General features: G+C 39.3%; 1 protein-coding gene across 2 annotated transcripts in view; it reads right to left on the bottom strand.

The window, feature by feature from the left end:
• RSF1 (remodeling and spacing factor 1) overlaps window positions 1-21852 on the bottom strand; it is a 169347-nt gene that overhangs the window by 64198 nt on the left and 83297 nt on the right. For both annotated transcript variants that reach the window (XM_064576868.1, XM_064576867.1), the window contains exons 3-4: window positions 8983-9075; window positions 8371-8576 (exon numbers count right to left, since the gene is read on the bottom strand). In XM_064576868.1, coding sequence (XP_064432938.1) covers window positions 8371-8576; window positions 8983-9075 — 299 coding nt within the window. The remainder of the gene's footprint in view (window positions 1-8370; window positions 8577-8982; window positions 9076-21852) is intronic.

The following is a 21852-nucleotide window of genomic DNA, read 5'->3' as shown; positions in this document are numbered from 1 at the left end:
AGAAACCATCAAACTGTATTCCAAAGTGGCTATGCCATTTTGCATTTCCACCAGCAATGGTTGAGAGTTTCTGTTGCTCCACATCCTTGTCTGCATTTGCTGTTGTCAGTGTTCTGGATTTTGGCCATTCTAATAGGCGTACAGTAGTATCTCATTTTAATTTATATTTCACTGATGATATATGATGTGGACCACATGAAAAGTGTAATCTGTACAAATATACAACTATATATGTGTATTTTCCATCTGTATATCTTCATTGGCAACATGTTTTAAGGTCTTTGGTCCATTTTTAAATCAGGTTGTTTTTTTTTTTCTTTTTTTTGAAGATTTCTTTTGAAGAAAGAAATAATCTTTCTCTTTTATTTTAGAGAAAGAGAGTGTGACCAGGGAGAGGGGCAGAGAGAGAGGGAGAAGGGAAGCAGACTTCCTGCTGGGGAAGCAGACTTCCTGCTGAGCAGGAAGCCCAAGGTGGGCCCAACCCCATGACCCGGAGATCATGACCTGAGCTGAAAACAAGAGTTGGATGCTCAACCAAATGAGCCACCCAGGTGTCCCTTAAAGCAGGTTTTCTTATTGTTGAGTTTTAAGAGTTCTTTGTATATTTTGGATAATAGGCCTTTATCAAATACATCTTTGGTAAATATTTTCATGGATTGTGCCTTTGGTGCTATACCAAAGAAGTTATTGCCAAACCCAAGATCATCTAGATTTGCTTCTGTGTTATCTTCTTGGAGTTCCATAGTTTTACATTTTCTAAGAAGGTTTATAATTAATTTTGAGTTATTTTTTGTTAAGGGTGTAAGGTCTGAGTCTAGATTCATTGTTCTGCATATGGATATCCTTTTCTTTCCAGCATCATTATCTTTTCTGCACTGTACTGCCTTTGCTCCTTCATATGGGTCTATTTCAAAGCTCCCTATTCCGCTACACTATAATTTGTCTAGTCTTCTTGTGTGTGTTTGTGTGTGTGTGTTTTTTTTTAAGTAATCTCTACACCCAACATGGGGCTCAAACTCACAACCCTAAGATCGAGAGTCACATGCTTCACTGACTGAACCAGCCAGGTGTCCCTATATCTGTCTCTTCTTTTCACCAATACCACACTGTCTTAATTACTGTAGCTTTATATAGGTTGTGAAGTCAGTTAGTGACAGTCTTCTAACGTAGTTTTTCTTCAATATTGTGTTGACTATTCTGGTCTTTTTGCCTTTACATATAAATTTTAAAATAAGTTTGTCAATATCCACAAAATAACGTGCAGGGGTTTTGATTATGATTGCACTAAATCTATAGATTTTAAGTTGGGAAGAAGTGACATCTGGACAATATTAAGTGTTCCTATTCACAAATATGGAACATCTCTCTATTTAGTTCCTCTTGGGTTATTTCATCAGAGTTTTATATTTTTCCTCAGATAGATTTCTTCATATTTTATTAGATTTATACCTAAGTATTTCAATTTTGGGGGAGATAATATAATTGGTATACTGTATTTTAAATTTCAGATTCCACATGTTCATTGATGATATATAGGAGACATTTGTGTATTAACCACATCTTCTGCCACCCTGCTATAATCACTTATAAATTCCAGGAATGTTTTTTTGTTAACGCTTTCAGATTTTCTACATAGATGATGATCATGTTATGTGCACATAAAGATAGTTTTATTTTTTTCCTTCCCAATCTCTCTCTCTTACTCCCTTTACTTCTCTTAGTACATTAGCTAGGACTTCAAGTATGATGTTGAAAAGGAATTTTTGAGGATTTTTGCATCTATGCTCATGAGAAATATTGGTCTAAAGTTTTCCTATCTTGTAATGTCTTTGTCTCATTTTGTTATTAGGGTAATGTTGGCCTTAAAAAATGAGTTAGGAATTATTCCTTCTCCTATCTTCTGAACGAGATTCAAGAGAATTGGTATAATTCCTTCCTTAAATGATGGTGGAATTCACTAGTGAACCCATCTGGGCTTGGTGCTTTCTGTTTTAGGTTATTAACTATTGATGCAATTTCTTTAACAGATAGAGGCCTGTTCATATTTGTCTGTTTCTTCTGGTGAGAATTTTGGCAGATTATGTCTTTCAAGGAATTGGTCCATTTCATCTAGGTTACCAATTTGTGGGCATGGAGTTATTCATGGTATTCCTTAATTATCCTTTTGATGTTCATGGGGTTTGTAGTGATGTCCTGTTTTTTATTTCTGATATCACTAATTTGTGTCCACTCTCTTTTTTTCTTAGTTAGCCTGGCTAGTGCTTATCAATCTTACTGATCTTTTCAAAGAATCAGCCTTTGCTTTATATGAGAAGTTTCTTCTAAGTATTACTTTCACTGAAAATTTTCAACCATAAATTTTGATATATTTTCATTTTCATTTAATTGAAAATAATTTAAACAATTTGTCTTGAGATTTCTTCATTGACCCATGTGCTATGTGGAAGTGTATTACTTAATATCTAAATATGTGGGGATTTTAAAGATCTCTTCCTACAACTGATTTCTAGTTTAATTCCATTTTGTGGTCTGAGAGCAAACACTGTATATTGTTTAGGTATTAAATTTTCAGAAGATCAAATATAGAAAATTCCTTTTTTATGGATCTCTATTTTTAGAAAAATATTTCATTTGATATTTAACTTGCAAAGTTCACATTTTAAAATTTATCAATCGTTTATTTTTTTTATTTTATTTTTTTTAAGATTTTATTTATTTATTTGAGAGAGAGAGAATGAGAGAGAGCACATGAGAGTGGGGAGGGTCAGAGGGAGAAGCAGACTCCATGCCGAGCAGGGAGCCGATGTGGGACTCGATCCCGGGACTCCAGGATCATGACCTGAGCCGAAGGCAGTCGCTTAACCAACTGAGCCACCCAGGCGCCCTTATCAATCGTTTAAAAAGACTGACTTACAGCTTAAAAAAAAAACAACCCAGAATTCTAAAGACTAGATAACTTTTGTCACATATCTTCTTTTGAGAGTCAGGCAGAAACATGTTTCCAACACCAGAGATCTCCAAGAAAATTAGCATTACTTTAAAGAAATAGTTTTAAACAAGAGAAGCAGATTTTTCATTTCGCTAGTAAAAACAATATTCACCAATGAAGAAAAATATTGAAGTATAATATATTAAATAAAAAAGTCAAAATTCTATTTGCTTTACTTGCTCTTCACTTATTATCTCAGTTTCTAAGGGAATTTCTTGCTAAAAAGAGTATTGCCTCCTTAAACCCTACTCCTACAAGTTTAGAAAATGCTTTTAATATCATCTATCAGTTTTAAGACAATAATTTCTCTGCAATATAAAAAAGCAAACGTTCTCACTTATCTAAGCTCAGTTCTACTTTCCCATAATTTGTATCCACTGATCCTGGCTCAGTGCTTGGGAGAAATACTCTTAAGAGAAATACTCCTACACAAATCAATCCTTTAAATGTTTAAAGATAATTCTATCTCCCTAAATTTCTGCTGGATCAAATATTTTCAGTTCATTCAATCATCTTCTTTGTGGTTCTTCACATAAAGGACTTACTTTACTAATGTTCTTCTTAGAGTTTGGCATCCGAATCTAAATACCAGACTCTAGGAAGGATGTCACCAGGGCCAAGTAGGATCATGTTGTACACATTATTTGGGGCACATAATGTATTTTAATGACAACTAAGATGATAATTTTGGTGACAGGCAAGAATAACACATCGCCAAAAATAACACAATGCTTTTCACATTCAACGTTCACAAAAATAAGAGACTTATATGGAAAAGACAGTTCCCCACATTTGTCAAAAGTAGTACTATTGTGTCAATTTAAACGTAACTGAAATGCCGTGTCACAGAATATGTCAAGTATATGAAGCATAAACAGACCAAATTGAGAATTTGTGGAAAACAATGGTACTTCCCCAGAAAATATACATATTAAATAAAACTAAGAGCTACTATTTACAATAAAAGGCATTTCCACAGGTGCCTGAAACTCATCTACAGATCCCAGAGCTGTACTATATTCATTAGTATAACCACAATTTCTCAGCATAGTGCTTAATTACACAAGTCGATATACAATATAAATGTATATATTCCTCACAATAACTTTACTATCATCCTCATTTTAAAGTGCAGGAAAGAGAATATCAAAGAAATTAAGCAATCTGCCTTCAGATGGTAAACAGAGGAACCCAGATTTAAGCACAGTTAACTTTAAACACATCACCTAAACACTTCTCTCACATCATCCATTAGGGTATGATCTAATTAAAACACTGTACATTAGAAATTGTTTTAAGCATTATGACTGATCGGTAATAATTATAATTATTTTTCTCTGTCATATTTTCTTCATCTATAAAGTAGGAGAGAATATCACTTAAACAACTATGCAAGGTTGATACAGGAAATAGTAAAAGGGTGAGACATCATGAACAGAACTTCATTCAATGTACGTATTCATAGGGAGAGACGGTAAGTGAATTTCATTTCAGGACTACTTTGCTAATTTAGTAAATTAACTATATGGAGAACCATATTATAGTATGATTAAAGGGTGCTTATAAAACACTCCCCTATAAACTCATTAAATCCACATTTATTCTTTTTTTTTTTTTTTTAAGATTTTATTTATTTATTTGAGAGTGAGAGAGAGAGAGTGCACAAGCAGGGGGAGGGGCAAAGGGAGAGGGAGAAGCAGACTCCCCACTGAGCAGGGAGCCCCACATGGAGCTCGATCCCAATCATGACCTGAGCTGAAGGCAGACACTTAACCGACTGAGCCACCCAGGCGCCCCTCATATTTATTCTTAAGGCATAAAAGTTGAGCTTCCCTGACACACATAAATATTCAAATTTCCAGATTATCTCTTCAAAACATTAATAAATAATCACTAACAAAAATCTGCTAAAACTGAAAATGACCAAAATCAGAGGCTGAGTTGAAGTCAAGGAGTTTTTCATAAGCCAGTTATATATTCACTAGTTTTCCGTATTTTAGTAATAGATTTATTTATAGATCCTGATCATTTCAAAATTAATATAAACTGTGGGTATTAATGAAATAAATTCTAAATAATTACATGGCAAAAATAAAAATTGACACACAGAGATTCTTCTTTTTAAGATTTATTTATTTGAAAGAGAGAGAGAGCATACAAGAGCAGCGGGGGGCGGGCGGACAGAGAGACAGAGAATTCTCCAGCAGACTCCCTGCTGAGTGAGGAGGTGAAGGCAGGGCTGGATTCCATGACCCCAAGATCATGACCTGAGCTGAAATCAAGAGTCAGAGGCTTAACCAACTGAGCCAACCAGGTGCCCCAGAGACACAACGAATCTGAATAATGATCCTAGTGTCACTTAATGATTAAAAAATAAAGTTTTATTTTAAGGTTTTACATGAAATGTTTCCACTCAAATGTATCTATCAATACAAATAAGAGGGGCTGGCTCAGTTGTTAGAATATACAACTCTTGATGTCAGGGTTGTGGGTTCGAGCCCCCGTTGGGTACAGAGATTACTTAAAAATAAAACTAAAACAAAACAAAACAAAAAAAAACAAATAAGTAACCAAGATTTTTTTTTTAAAAAAGGACTATGTCAAAAAAAGGGCACGGAACGCGGCAGGGATGTCCACTATCACCACTGCTATTCAACATAGTATTAGAAGTCCTAGCCACAGCAATCAGACAACAAAAAGAAATCAAAGGCATCCAAATTGACAATGAAGTCAAACTCTCACTCTTTGCAGATGATACGATACTTTATGTGGAAAACCCAAAAGACTCCACCCCAAAACTGCTAGAACTCATACAGGAATTCAGTAAAGTGGCAGGATATAAAATCAATGCACAGAAACTATGGCATTCCTATACACCAACAACAAGACAGAAGAAAGAGAAATTAAGGAGTCAATCCCATTTACAATTGCACCCAAAACCATAAGATACCTAGGAATAAATCTAACCAAAGAGGCAAAGGATCTGTACTCAGAAAACTGTAAAATACTCATGAAAGAAACTGAGGAGGACACAAAGAAATGGAAAAACGTTCCATGCTCATGGATTGGAAGAACAAATATTGTGAAGATGTCAATGCTACCTAGAGCAATCTACACATTCAATGCAATCCCCATCAAAATACCATCCACTTTTTTCAAAGAAATGGAACAAATAATCCTAAAATTTGTATGGAACCAGAAAAGACCCCGCATAGCCAGAGGAAGGTTGAAAAAGAAAAGCAAAGCTGGCGGCATCACAATTCCGGACTGCAAGCTCTATTACAAAGCTGTCATCATCAAGACAGCATGGTACTGGCACAAAAACAGACACATAGATCAATGGAACAGAATAGAGAGCCCTATGGACCCTCAACTCTATGGTCAACTAATCTTTGACAAAGCAGGAAAGAATGTCCAATGGAACAAAGACAGTCTCTTCAACAAATGGTGCTGGGAAAATTGGACAGCCACATGCAGAAGAATGAAACTGGACCATTTCCTTACACCACACACAAAAACAGACTCAAAATGGTTGAAAGACCTCAATGTGAGACAGGAGTCCATCAAAATCCTAGAGAACACAGGCAGCAACCTCTTCGACCTCAGCCGCAGCAACCTCTTCCTAGAAACATCGCCAAAGGCAAGGGAAGCAAGGGCAAAAATGAACTAGTGGGGCTTCATCAAGATAAAAAGCTTTTGCAAAGCAAAGGAAACAGTCAACAAAACCAAAAGACAACCGACAGAATGGGAGAAGATACTTGCAAATGACATATCAGACAAAGGGCTAGTATCCAAAATCTATAAAGAACTTTTCAAACTCAACACCCAAAGAACAAAGAATCCAATCAAGAAATGGGCAGAAGACATGAACAGACATTTTTCCAAAGAAGACATCCAAATGGCCAACAGACGCATGAAAAAGTGCTCAACATTGCTCGACATCAGGGAAATCCAAATCAAAACCTCAATGAGATACCACCTCACACCAGTCAGAATGGCTAAAATTAACAAGTCAGGAAATGACAGATGTTGGCGGGGATGCGGAGAAAGGGGAACCCTCCTACACTGTTGGTGGGAACGCAAGTTGGTGCAGCCACTCTGGAAAACAGTATGGAGGTTCCTCAAAAAGTTGAAAATAGAGCTACCATACGATCCAGCAATTGCACTACTGGGTATTTACCCCAAAGATACAAAAGTAGGGATCCGAAAGGGTACGTGCACCCTGATGTTTATAGCAGCAATGTCCACAATAGCCAAACTATGGAAAGAGCCAAGATGTCCATTGACAGATGAATGGATAAAGAAGATGTGGTATATATATACAATGGAATATTATGCAGCCATCAGAAGGAATGAGATCTTGCCATTTGCAACGACGTGGATGGAAGTGGAGGGTATTATGCTGAACGAAATAAGTCAAACAGAGAAAGACATGTATCATATGACCTCACTGATATGAGGAATTCTTAATCTCAGGAAACAAACTGAGGGTCGCTGGAGTGGGGGGTGGGGTGGGAGGGATGGGGTGACTGGGTGATAGACACTGGGGAGGATATGTGCTCTGGTAAGCGCTGTGAATTGTGCAAGACTGTTGAATCTCAGATCTGTACCTCTGAAACAAATAATGCAATATATGTTAAGAAAAAAATAAAGCGGGAGAGGAAGAATGAAGGGGGGAAAGCGGAGGGGTAGACGAACCATGAGAGACGATGGACTCTGAAAAAAAAAACAGGGTTCTAGAGGGGAGGGGGTTGGGAGGATGGGTTAGCCTGGTGATGGGTATTAAAGAGGGCACGTTCTGCATGGAGCACTGGGTGTTATGCACAAACAATGAATCACGGAACACTACATCTAAAACTAATGATGTAATGTATGGGGATTAACATAATAAAAAATTTTTAAAAAAATAAAAGGGCACAATATTCCTCAGATTTCTTCAGAACCCCAATAAAGAAATACATGCACAGTAAAGATTAAAAAATATACTAAAGTGCCAAAATGAACTGGCCAAATTAAAACAATTAGAAATAAACAAGACCTAATAGAAAACTGTAGCTAGTTAAGAACCAAACAATGCTTTTCTTGTATTTCTGTCTAATGATGGCTTTTTCTGTGCATATTACTGGTGCCTTACTATTTGTCAGATTCCAGCTTCCTGAAGTATAAGGTACATGTGCTGATATGGACCACCATGCTAAATATATTTATTTGAGAAATAATTAAGTGCCCACTATGGATATTGTGCTGGGCACTAGGCTAGGTCCTGGCAATTCTCCAACCCCACAAAAAAAGGACTACCCTAGCCTCAGAGATTATATTCTTGTAGTGAAGAGATTAAAGAAACACACAAATAAATGTGAAAAGATGCCAACAAAAGATACCTGACAATGCATTTCCATGAAGAGCCATCTTGATCATCCTGTTCTTCTATGTACATTCTGACATTGTGATCTTGATCCAACTGGTACCAGTACATGAGGCCATCTCTGTCTCGGCCAATTGGTTGGAGACGCATGGTATCAGCATCCTCCTCATTGATAATGTTCTTGAATTTGAGATTGTCATCAAACTGACACTCGCAGAGGTACTGGAAAATAGTCATAACATGGCTTAAAATAACCCATAAATGTTTCTCTATCATGTAAATGTGGTATGTTTAACCATAGAACTGATTCAGGGATGGGAGCAGAAAAAATGTGTGTAGTTTATCCATCTTTCACTATCCTCTCCCCACTTTTGTACAACCTGTTTAGAATAAGCAATTTAAAAAGATATTATATTTAAAGTTAAAACTTTAGTATTACTTAAACTTACAGGTTTAATATTATCAATGACACAAAAATCATATCTCAAAAGCACTCTGTACTAGTCTCCCAAATTTTCTTATGTAGAAAATTTTCAATGATTCTATTAAAGCTTTTAGATGACATTATTCTTGAAACGACTCTTGGTGAATTAATTAAAATAATTGTAAAAGATAATAAATTCATTACCTTTAAGAGTGCTAGTTTGCATTCAACACTCATTTCAAGATAGCCCTTCTTCTCCATCTCCCATGCCCAGGTGCTATTAAACTCTTGGCATATCTGTCAAACAAAGTTAGGATCTTAATACATAAAAGTAATTTCTATTTACATTGGTATTTTACTGTACAATTATGTTAACTATTCTTGTTTATACATATTTATAATGGAACGAGTTTATAACAAATACACTTCAAGCCAAATCCATCCTCAAATACACCAGAAATGTTTACTATTTAACTAATATCTGAATTTAAGTTAAGCAGTGATCTCTATAGCTCTCTCCTCCGCTCTCAAGAATTTTATACACATTTTCCCAAATGCAAAAATTATCTAATTCCCCTTCCAAATGGCCTAGAAGTTCCTTGAGGACAATAGTTGATTTATCTCCATGCCTAGAAGAGAGGTAGCATTCAAAAAGCATGCCAAATTATAGGCACATTTTTAAAAAGATTTTATGTTATTTATTTATTTGAGAGAGAGTGAGCGGGGGTGGGGGGAAGCAGAGGGAGAAGGACAAGCAGACTCTGCGCTGAGTGCAGAGATTAATGCGGGGCTCAATAACCCCATAACCCCAAGATCACGATCCGAGCCAAAATCAAGAGTAGGACGCTTGGCTGACTGAGCTACCCAGGTGCTCCTGTAGGCACATTTTTTTTTTTAAATTTTATTATGTTATGTTAGTCACCATACATCATTAGTTTTTGATGTAGTGATCCACGATCCATTGTTTTCGTATAACACCCAGTGCTCCATGCAGTACGTGCCCTCCTTAATACCCATCACCGGGCTAACCAATCCCCCCTCCCCCCTCCCCTCTAAAACCCTGTTTGTTTCTCAGGTCCATAGTCTCTCATGGTTCATCTCTCCCTCCAATTCCCCCCGCACATTTTTCCCTTCCTTCTCCTAATGTCCTCCATGTTATTCCTTATGCTCCACAAATAAGTGAAACCATATGATAATTGACTTTCTTTGCTTGACTTATTTCACTTAGCATAATCTCCTCCAGTCCCATCCATGTTGATGTAAAAATTGGGTATTCAGGGCGCCTGGGTGGCTCAGTTGGTTAAACGACTGCCTTCTGCTCAGGTCATGATCCTGGAGTCCCGGGATCGAGTCCCGCATCGGGCTCCCTGCTCGGCGGGGAGTCTGCTTCTCTCTCTGATCCTCTCCCTCTCATGCTTTCTGTCTCCCATTCTCTCTCAGATAAATAAATAAAATCTTTAAAAAAAAAAAATTGGGTATTCATCTTTTCTGATGGCTGAGTAATATTCCATTGTATATATGGACCACATCTTCTTTATCCATTCATCTGTTGAAGGGCATCTCAGCTCTTTCCACAGTTTGGCTATTGCGGACATTGCTGCTATGAACACTGAGGTGCACATGGCCCTTCTTTTCACTACATCTGTGTCTTTGGGGTAAATACCCAGTAGTGCAATTGCTGGGTCATAGGGTAGCTCTATTTTTAAATTTTTGAGGAACCTCCACACTGTTTTCCAAAGTGGCTGTAACAACTTGCATTCCCAAGAACAGTGTAAGAGGGTTCCCCTTTCTCCACAACCTCTCCAACATTTGTTGTTTCTTTCCCTGTCCATTTTGGCCATTCTAACTGGTGTAAGGTGGTATCTCAGTGTGGTTTTGATTTGGATTTCCCTGATGGCTAATGATGATGAACATTTTTTTCATGTGTCTGTTAGCCATTTGTATGTCTTCTTCAGAGAAGTGTCTGTTCATCTCTTCTGCCCACTTTTTGACTTGATTATTTGGTTTTTGGGTGTTGAGTTTGAGAAATTCTTTATAGATTTTGGATACCAGTCCTTTATCTGTAGTGTCATTTGCAAATATCTTCTCCCATTTTGTGGGTTGCCTCTTTGTTTTGTTGACTGTTTCCTTTGCTGTGCAGAAGATTTTATCTTGATGAAGTCGCAAAAGTTCATTTTTGCTTTTGTTTCACTAGCTTTTGCAGATGTATCTTGAAAGAAGTTGCTGTGGCCGATGTCAAAGAGGTTACTGCCTATGTTCTCCTGTAGGATTTTGATGGATTCCTGTCTCACATTGAGGTCTTTCATCCACTTTGAGTTTATCTTTGTGAATGGTGTTAGAGAATGGTCGAGTTTCATTCTTCTGCATGTGGCTGTCCAATTTTCCCAGCACCATTTATTGAAGAGACTGTCTTTTTTCCATTGCATGTTTTTTCCTGCTTTGTCAAAGATTATTTGACCATAGAGTTGAGGGTCCATATCTGGGTTCTCTATTCTGTTCCATTGGTCTGTATGTCTGTTTTTGTGCCAGTACCATGCTGTCTTGGTGATCACTGATTTGTAATATAGCTTGAAATTGGGCAACGTGATGCCCCCAGCTTTGTTTTTCTTTTTCAACATCTCCGTGGTGATTCGGGGTCTTTTCTGATTCCATACAAATTTTAGGATTGTTTGTTCCAGCACTTTGAAAAATGTCATTGGAATTTTGATCAGGATGGTGTTGAAGGTATAGATTGCTCTGGGTAGCATAGACATTTTAACAATGTTTATTCTTCCGATCCATGAGCATGGAATATTTTTCCATCTTTTTGTGTCTTCTTCAATTTCTTTCATGAGTGTTCTGTAGTTCCTAGAGTATAGATCCTTTACCTCTTTGGTTAGGTTTATTCCGAAGTATCTTATGGTTTTTGGTGTTATTGTAAATGGAATCGTTTCTTTAATTTCTCTTTCTACGGTTGCATTGTTAGTGTATAAGAAAGCAACTGATTTCTGTGCATTGATTTTGTATCCTGCCACATTACTGAATTGCTGGATGAGTTCTAGTAATTTGGGGGTGGAGTCTTTTGGGTTTTCCACATAAAGTATCATGTCGTCTGCGAAAAGAGAGTTTGACTTCTTCTTTGCCAATTTGAATACCTTTTATTTCTTTTTGTTGTCTGATTGCTGTTGCTAGGACTTCTAGTACTATGTTGAACAACAGTGGTGAGAGTGGGCACCCTGGACGTATTCCTGATCTTAAGGGAAAGGCTTTCAGCTTTTCCCCATTGAGGATGATATTCGCTGTGGGTTTTTCATAGATGGATTTTATGAGCTTGAGGAATGTTCCCTCTATCCCTATACTCTGGAGAGTTTTAATCAGGAAAGGATGTTGTATTTTGTCAAATGCTTTTTCTGCATCAATTGAGAGGACCATACGGTTCTTCTCCCTCCTCTTATTAATGTGTTCTATCACATTGATTGATTTGCGAATGTTGAACCACCCTTGCATCCCGGGGATAAATCCCACTTGGTCGTGGTGGATGATCCTTTTAATGTATTGTTGGATCCTATTAGCTAGGATTTTGGAATCCATATTCATCAGGGATATTGGTCTGAAATTCTCCTTTTTGATGGGGTCTTTGCCTGGTTTGGGGATTAAGATAATGCTGGCCTCATAGAATGAGTTTGGAAGTTTTCCTTCTGTTTCTATTTTTTGAAACAGCTTCAGTAGAATAGGTATTATTTCTTCTTTGAATGTTTGGTAGAATTCCCCAGGGAATCCATCAGGCCCTGGACTCTTGTTTTTTGGGAGGTTTTTGATCACTGCTTCAATCTCGTTCCTGGTTATTGGCCTATTCAGGTTGTCAATTTCTTCCTGTTTCAGTCTTGGCAGCTTATAGGTTGCTAGGAAGGCCTCCATTTCACCCAGATTGCTCAGTTTATTGGCCTATAGTTGTTGATAATAATTTCTAATAATTGTTTCTATTTCCTTGGTGTTAGTCGTGATCTCTCCCCTTTCATTCATAATTTTATTAATTTGGGTCCTTTCTCTCTTCTTTTGGATAAGTCTGGCCAGTGGTTTATCAATCTTATTAATTCTTTCAAAGAACCAACTTCTAGTTTCATTGATCTGATCTACTGTGTTTCTGGTTTCTAATTCATTGATTTCTGCTCTAATTTTAATTATTTCTCTTCTAATGCGTGGCTTAGGTGTCATTTGTTGCTTTTTCTCTAGTTCTTTAAGGTGTAGAGTTAGTTGGTGAATTCAGGATTTTTCTATTTTTTTGAGTGAGGCTTGGATGGCTATGTATTTCCCCCTTAGGACCACCTTTGCAGTATCCCATAGATTTTGGACCGATGTGTTTTCGTTCTCATTGATTTCCATGAATTGTTTAAGTTCTTCTTTGATTTCTTGGTTGACCCAAACATTCTTGGGCAGAGTGGTCTTTAGCTTCCAAGTGTTTGAATTTCTGCCAAATTTTTTCTTGTGACTGAGTTCCAGTTTTAGAGCATTGTGGTCTGAGAATATGCAGGGAATAATCTCAATCTTTTGGTATCAGTTGAGACCTGATTTGTGACCCAGTATGTGGTCTATTCTGGAGAAAGTTCCATGTACGCTTGAGAAGAATGAGTATTCTGTTGTTTTAGGGTGGAATGTTCTATAATTATCTATGAGGTCCATCTGGTCCAATGAATCAAAGCTCTTGTTTCCTTGTTGATTTTCTGCTTAGATGATCTGTCCATTGCTGAGAGTGGAGTATTGAGGTCTCCTACAATTAACGTATTGTTATCAATATGACTCTTTATTTTGGTTAACAGTCAGCTTATGTAGATGCTGCTCCCATGTTGGGGGCATAGATATTTACAATTGTTAGATCTTCTTGTTGGATAGACCCTTTAAGAATGATATAGTGTCGGGCGCCTGGGTGGCTCAGTTGGTTAAGCGACTGCCTTCGGCTCAGGTCATGATCCCGGAGTCCCTGGATTGAGTCCCGCATCGGGCTCCCTGCTCGGCAGGGAGTCTGCTTCTCCCTCTGACCCTCCCCCCTCTCATGTGCTCTCTCTCTCATGTGCTCTCTCTCTCAAATAAATAAATAAAAAATCATAAAAAAAAAAAGAATGATATAGTGTCCTTCTGTGTCTCTTATTACAGACTTTAGTTTAAAATCTAATTTGTCTGATATAAGAATTGCTACCCCAGCTTTCTTTTGAGGTCCGCTGGCATGGAAGATAGATCTCCACTTTCAGTCTGGATGTATGTTTAGGTTCAAAAATGAGTCTCTTGTAGACAGCATATGGATGGGTCCTGTCTTTTTATCCAATCTGCAACCCTGTGCCGTTTTATGGGAGCGTTTAGGCCATTCACGTTGAGAGTGATTATTGAAAGATATGAATTAATTGTCATCATGTTACCTGTGAAGACCTTGTTTTTATAGATTGTCCCTGTAAATTTCTGTTGTAGATCACTCTTGGGGTCTTTCTCCTTTTATAGAACCCCCCTTAATATTTCTTGCAGGGCCGGCTTACTGGTCACATATTCTTTCAACTTCTGCCGGTCGTGGAAGCTCTGCATCTCTCCATCCATTCTAAATGAAAGCCTTGCCGGATAAAGTATTCTTGGCTGCATGTTCTTCTCATTTAGTACCCTGAATATGTCTTGCCAGGCCTTTCTGGCTTGCCAGGTCTCTGTGGAGAGGTCTGACATTATTCTGATGTTTCTCCCTCTGTACGTAAGGAATCTCTTCCCCCTAACTGCCCTTAAGATGGTTTCCTTGGTTCTAAGATTTGCAAGTTTTACTATTACATGCCGGGGTGTTGGCCTGTTTTCCTTGATCTTGGGAGGGGTCCCCTCTGCCTCTAGGACTCGAATGTTTGTTTCATTCCCCAGATTAGGGAAGTTATCAGCTACAATTTGCTCAAATACATCTTCTAGCCCTCTCTCTGTCTCCACTCCCTCCGGGATTCCAATTATTCTGACATTGGAACGCCTCATGGTGTCACTTATTTCTCTGATTCTATTTTCATGGATTCTGAGTTGTTTTTCCCTGGCCTCCTCTTTTCCCTTTTTATCTATTATACTGTCTTCCAGATCACTTATTCTCTCTTCTGTCTCAGTTACCCTAGCTGTTAGATTATCTAGATTGGATTGGATCTCATTGATAACATTTTTAAGTTCTGCCAATTCACCTTTTATTTCTGCCCTTAGAGACTCTATGTTGCCATTAATTGATTTCTCCATTCTAGCCATTGTCTTCACAATTGCTAGCCTGAATTCCATCTCCAACATCTTGGTTATATCTGCATCCATTTGTAAATCTGCAGCATAAGTCATAATCTCTGAGTCTTTTCTGTTTTGGGGGCTCCTCCTCCTAGTCATTCTGTTGATGGGTGTTTGAGGGAATGTATAGAGTCCAAATTATTGACCAGAACCCAAGCAAGATGCACCTGTTTTCTTGGGACCTTAGGGTTGCTGGCCTCATTTTCCCAGCCTGTCTTCTGGGGGAGGGGCCTGCCACGCTGTTACTCAGGCAACTCTGTTTGGGCGGAGTTGCCCTGCGTCCCTGTGGCGGGGGATGGGCTCAGTGGGAATCAGTCTTTGGGGCTTTTGTTCTCTGGCACCTTTCCCTGGTGGCTTTCTGCGTCTCTTCCGCGAGTCAGAGCAGAAGAGACCGTTTCCAACCCTCTGCCTCAGAGCAGAGAGACCACAGTCTGTTCTTCAGTCAGCTCTCCAGACCACACCGTCTCCATTTCTGTCCATGCTGCTATAAACTGCAGCGTCCTGGGTTGTGTGCCCCTCCGCAGTGCTCCCAGTCCTGCCTCCAGGTCGGGGCATGTCTCTACCCTTTGTGCTTCTAAAACCACCAGCCGCTCCCAGTTCGCACACGACTCCGCCACTTGGGGTTCTGTCCCGGGGACTGCAGTTCGCGTGTGCACAACTCCTCCGTTCGGGGTTTCCACTCCGGGGGTTGCAGTTCACCGGTGGGACCCCGGCACACCGGGTTTCCGTCTGGGAGGCTGCAGTTCGCGAGCGCGCGACCGTCACTCCGGTTTCTGTCCGAGGGGCTGTGGTTCGCGTGCAGGCAACCCCGCCGGTCTGGTTTTCACCCCGGGGGCTGCCCTAAAGTCCTTTCCCGACGCTATCGGTCTGCGAGTCTGTGCCCCCTCCACAGCGCGCCAGGCTGTCACTCACCGGCGGTGTAGGATCCCTACGTCCAGGCACCCTCCCGCTGCTATTTATCCTCCGATATCTGCCCACAGAATCACGGCTCTCCACTTCGTACCTCAAAACCAACCGCCTGCGATATTCTGTTTGTAGAGATCCAGATCTTCTTACATCTCAGGCTGTTTTCGTGGGTGCTCAGAGTGGTCTGGTAGATATCCAGCTCAATTCCGGGGACCAGCTGAAATAGGGTCCCCTACTTCTCCGCCATCTTTCCCCCCTTCTGTAGGCACATTTTTAATAAAGCCACTCTCCAACTCAATGTCCTCCTTTTTATGGGTAAAGATCCCATTGCTTGTCATTTGAGACCATCTATAATGTGGCAATAACTTAAATTTCTAGGTTTCTCTCCCTACACAAGAATTTCAGGCAAACCAGAGCCACTGTAACAATCTGAGGAAAGAAGATATGGATAACCATTCCACTCAATAATAAGGACTAATCAGGAGAAATGCCATGGGTTGTATGACCTCTGCGAGCCAGTTTCTTCAGCCCTAAAAGGGGAGCAGTAATAATATTCATCTTAAATGTTATGAAATAGGCATGAAAAATGGAAGTGTCTAGCAACTTCATGCTCTTTGTTCTAATCCAAGGGGCAAAGAATATAATGAAGGTCAAGGGAGAAGAACCAACCAAGGGACAAGATCACTTGGGAGCTTGGGCAATTAACTAGATAGCAGGCAGGAGAAACCCAAGCAGGCAAGTGGAACTGCTTATATAACCACACTGACCTAAGAATAAGACCAGGCTGGCCCTCCCCTCCTAGAAATGTCACCCTTTTCCTGTTCAGCACCAGTGTCATCTTTTTTTACCAACTATATAAAAAAATCATACGAGATCATTGTTAGGATAGAAAAAGAAAGTAACAAGGAAAGCAGTATGACAACATAATGGGAGATTTTCAAAGGCACAAAGGAAGAATAAGCTCTCCATTCTCTGGAATACCATATGTCTGGCTGACAGCATTATATATTGTAGAGAGGAAAAAAAATTGATATACAAAGGAAAAGGAAATTTGGGGACTATTACACAGGGAGGACCCTAAAGTAATTATATCAAAAGCTAAAAGGTCAGAATCTGAATGATATTTTGCCAAAGAATATATACAAATGGCCAACAAGCACAGGAAAATACAATCATCATTAGTCATTAAGGAAATACGAATCAAAACCACAATGGAATACTACTTCATATCCATAAGGATAGCTGTAATCAAAAAAGAAAAATAAGGGGCGTCTGGGTGGCTCAGTGATCTCAGGGTCCTGAGATCCAGCCCCACACTGGGCTCCGTGCTCAGCTCAGTGGGGAGTCTGCTGGAGATTCTCTCCCTCTCCCATTCCCCACGCTTGCATGCTCGTGCTCTTTCAAACAAAGATAAATCTTTAAAAAAAAAAAAAAAAAAGTAAAATAGTAGTAAATGTTGGTGAGGATGTGGAGAGACTGAAATGCACAGGTTGTTGATGGGAATATAAAATGGTGCAGCTGCTTCCTAAAAAAGCTAAGCAGTTCCTCAAAATGTTAACATTGAGTTACCATGTGACTTAGCAATTCCATTTCTAGGTATTTATACAGGAAAAACCCGTATAACGTTCAAAGTAGCATTTTTTATAACAGCTAAAAAGTGGAAACAACCCAAATATCATCAACTGATAAATGAATAAATAATATGTGGAATATCCATACAGTGGAATTTTATACAGCTATAAAAAGGAATGAAGTAGTGATACATTCTACAGTTTGGATAAACATAAAAAACATTATGCCCAGTGAATGAAACCACATACAAAAGGTTACATATTGTATGGCTCTATGTATATGAAACTTACACAACAGTCAAACACATACAGACTAAAAGTTTACTTACTAGTAGTTGCCAGAGGGAAGGTAGAGGGAGGAATAAGGAATGATTGCTAATGAGCAGATTTCTTTTCAGAGTGATAAATGTTCTAGAATTAAGATAGTGGTGATAACTGCACATCCTTGTGAATATAAAAAAACACTGAATTGTATATTTTAAAAGGGTACATTTCATGATATGTGACTAATATCTCAAAAAAAACCCCAGAGGGATAATCAAGAATGTACAACCCAGCTTTTGACTTGGATGAAGCACCTCCTGAGTGTTCTGTTGTATACCACACCCCTAAAAGAAGAAGATGTTGGTTGACAATCTTAAAGGCTAAATCTGAGTGTAGGGAAGCTCAAGTTCAGCATCTGAGAGGGGCTGAGAATGACACAGCTCCAACTGGAGCCTGCTTGATAACTCAAGTACCAAGGCACAGCCAATGGCTCATGTAGTCAGGTATCAAATACAAATGAACAACTCTTTTTTTTTTTTTTTAAAGATTATTTATTTATTTGAGAGAGAGAGAATGAGATGAGAACACATGAGAGGGGATAGGGTCAGAGGGCAAACAAGACTCCCTGCCGAGCAGGGAGCCCGATGCGGGACTCGATCCAGGGACTCCAGGATCATGACCTGAGCCGAAGGCAGACACTTAACCATCTGAGCCACCCAGGCGCCCCAAATGAACAACTTTTAATTATCTTTTATCAGGCGCCTGGCTGGCTCAGTAGGTTAAGCGTCTGCCCTCGGCTCAGGTCATGATCCCGGAGTCCCAGGATCGAGTCCCGCATCGGGCTCCCTGCTCAGCCGGCAGTCTGCTTCTCCCTCTGACCCTTACCCCTCTCGTGTTCTCTCTCTCTCGCACTCACTCTCACTCTCAAATAAATAAAATCTTAAAAAAGAAAAAAAAATATCTTTTATCATGTGAAAGGGGAGAAAAGTGAAAGTGAAAGGGGGTAGATAAACAGATAATTAAGATAGGGGCCTCTCTGCCTCACACTACTTACCTTCAATTTACTGACCTTCCTTATTTATAGCTTAGGGTGCAAAATTCTTGTGCTGATATTCAGAGATGAATATGCTATTCATTTTGTTTCTTTAATAAGGCAATGTAGACATATTATTGTGCCATTTATGGAAAAATAAACCTTGAAACTTATTATCATATTTGCCCAAACAGCCATAACCTATTGCTATCACAAAGTAAAGACTGTAAAAAAAAAAAAAAAAAAAAAAAAGAATACTGTAAATGACAAATAATTACGCAGGACTATATAAATCTACACTAGGGGTCAGCAAACTTTTCCTGTTAAGGGCCAAACAGGAAATAATTTAGGCTTTGCAGACCATACGGTCTCTTTTCAACTACTTAACTCTGCTGTTGTAGCGCAAAAAGCAACCACAGAAAATATATAAATGAATAAACCTGGCTGTGTTCCCATACCACTTTAGTTATGGGTAAGGAAATGTGAATTTCATGTAATTTTCATATGTCAACCATTCTCCAAACCATTTAAATATGTTAAAACCACTCTTAGTTTTCAAGCCATACATAAGTAGACAGCAGGCCAGATTTGGCCCATGGGCCAGTGTTTGCCTAGAGTGTCAGAAACTAGCTGTGTCTATGAGACTGTCTATGACAGTTATTCTTGGATCCTTGTGAGACACGAAAACTGAAGGGACCCCTTGTAAAACTGCTTTTTTTTTCCTGCCTCTATTCCTGCTAGGATCTACACCCCGACCTTACACGTCTTACGGAACAGATAATGTATGTCCTCCTTGTAAAGGTCAAGGAGGTAATGACTTCTTTGGAAGTCTTCCAGCACAGTAGATAACATCTAAGGAGTAACCACGCAGGGTCAACATGAATGCTTTCCAAGACCACTGACTCATCAAGACCTGGTTGGCACTAGTGATAAGTGACTTATGAGAAACATCTAAACACTCATCTTTGTTTCCGGATGCCTGAGAAGACTCGTGAACCAGACAACAATCCTCAATAAAAACCCAGACCCCAAGGCAAGACTCACTCTCTTTTCCTGAGTCTCCCAGATGCTCTGTCTGTATCTTCACTCTCTCTACATCTTTAATAAACTCTGCTCTCACTTCCTCTTGGCTCACATTTGATTTCTATCCTGCGCAAAGCCAAGTTGCTGGAGGGGAGGTGGGTGGGGGGGATGGGGTAATTGGGTGATGGGTATTAAGGAGGGCACGTGATATGATGGAAAAAAAAGGAAAAAAAAAAAAAAGCCAAGGACCCTCTTGGCTGATCCTGAGAGACCCCCTTTGGGTCCGAGAACCCAGCCAGCCTGGATCACTTGCAGCAAGAGGATCCTTATTAGATTATTAATTCATATTAACTCCCCATGCTCCAACTTGATTCTGATCAAACAGTCTTGCAAATATAATTTGATTTTGCATGCAATTTCTCTTTAGAGAATGATCCAGTATCTAAAACATGAACGTTTTTGTATAATGTTCATATTTATCATCCTATTACTCCATAATACTGGTTTTATGTCTGATTCTCTCTAATCTGATTAATGAGCTGTCATATCCTGTTGTATCCCCCTGTATGGTGCCTAAGGCACAGCCTTTCTGATATACACATGAAATCAAAGTTCTGTGCCTGCAAGGCTGAATGCCATTCAGGCCTCTTGGCCACCTGCCTGCTGCCATTCCAATAACCCCTGGGGCTGTCTTTTCCTCCTAACTTACACAGAGAAAAACAAGGATGAGGATGGAAAATGGGATAGGGGGATTTAAAAGTCCACATCATCGCAATATTTATAGGAAAGGTGGTTTCACATACCTATACAGCAAATACATGGAATTTATCTCAGTGAGATCATTGACACATTAATCTTGGAGACATATAATCCTTCTCTTTTTGACAACATAGAACATAAAGCATTAAAAGGGGGCAGGATGAAAGGGGCGCCTGGGTGGCTCAGTCGTTAAGCATCTGCCTTCGGCTCAGGTCATGATCCCAGGGTCCTGGGATCGAGCCCCACATCGGGCCCTCTGCTCAGCGGGAGGCCTGCTTCTCCCTCTCCCAGTCCCCCTGCTTATGTTCCCTCTCTCGCTGTCTCTCTCTGTCAAATAAATAAAATCTTTAAAAAGGGGGGGGCAGAATGGAGGGCATTAAAAAGGGGAGGGATGGGGTGGAGCAGAGAACTGCAAAAACCCTCAGCATGAACATCCAAACCCCTGAATTAAGAGACTAAATCCTCCCCCGACTCATGCTCTCTCTTTCAAATGAATAAATAAAATCTAAAAAAAAAAAAAAAAAAGTGAGACTAAATCAAACTCTAACATGGTTTCTCGCAGCCTCAGGACTTGTCTCTGGGACCACTCTGCTCCCCTTGACTTCCTGTCTAGAAAACTCAAGGTTTCCAAAAGAATTTATTGTGTGTTCCAGGCAACACCTGATATAAGTCCCTGAATTTCCTTTTCCATTTATTTTAAAAATAAACAAACAAAACCTTACAATTGTATACTTCTCTCTGTCCCTTTGAGATGTGTATGTATCTCCTATAAGACTGTCTTTCTCAAGGACTTGAAAGCCATTCCTTTGATTTGTAATCATCAGGAAGGAGAGGACCTCTTAAGACTCTGTGGGAGGGTAGAAAGTTTATCTTTCAAAGTTAGCAGGCACAGACGGCCTAATCAAGTTGACTGACCAACTTTCAGACCAACCCTCATACTTACTTTTTGTAAATGTTCCTTTCCCTAACCCCCTTTTCGTCCCTCATTTCCAACTCCTGAAACCCTTAGTCTCCCTTTAAAATACCAGTCACCTCTGGGCAAATTGGAATTGAGCTCGGCTCCTTCTCCTACCACAATAATTAGTGAATGAAGTCTGTCTTCACTGCCCTTATTTATCTTAGGGGGAGGAGGGTTCTTCAGATACCATTCAGAAGAAAATATTTTATAATTGAGAAACATGTTAGGTTTATAAAGAGATTAATTTATCTGGTGATTCCACCAATATTTACTGAGTACCTACTCTATGGCAGAAACTAGTCAAG

The sequence above is a fragment of the Mirounga angustirostris genome, unplaced genomic scaffold, assembly GCF_029215605.1.
Source record: "Mirounga angustirostris isolate CCGP_5_RB_7025 unplaced genomic scaffold, mMirAng1.0.hap1 SCAF_13, whole genome shotgun sequence".
Taxonomy (NCBI): Eukaryota; Metazoa; Chordata; class Mammalia; order Carnivora; family Phocidae; genus Mirounga; species Mirounga angustirostris.
The sequence above is the reverse complement of the archived record's forward strand: the minus strand, read 5'-3'. Positions and strand labels throughout refer to the sequence as shown.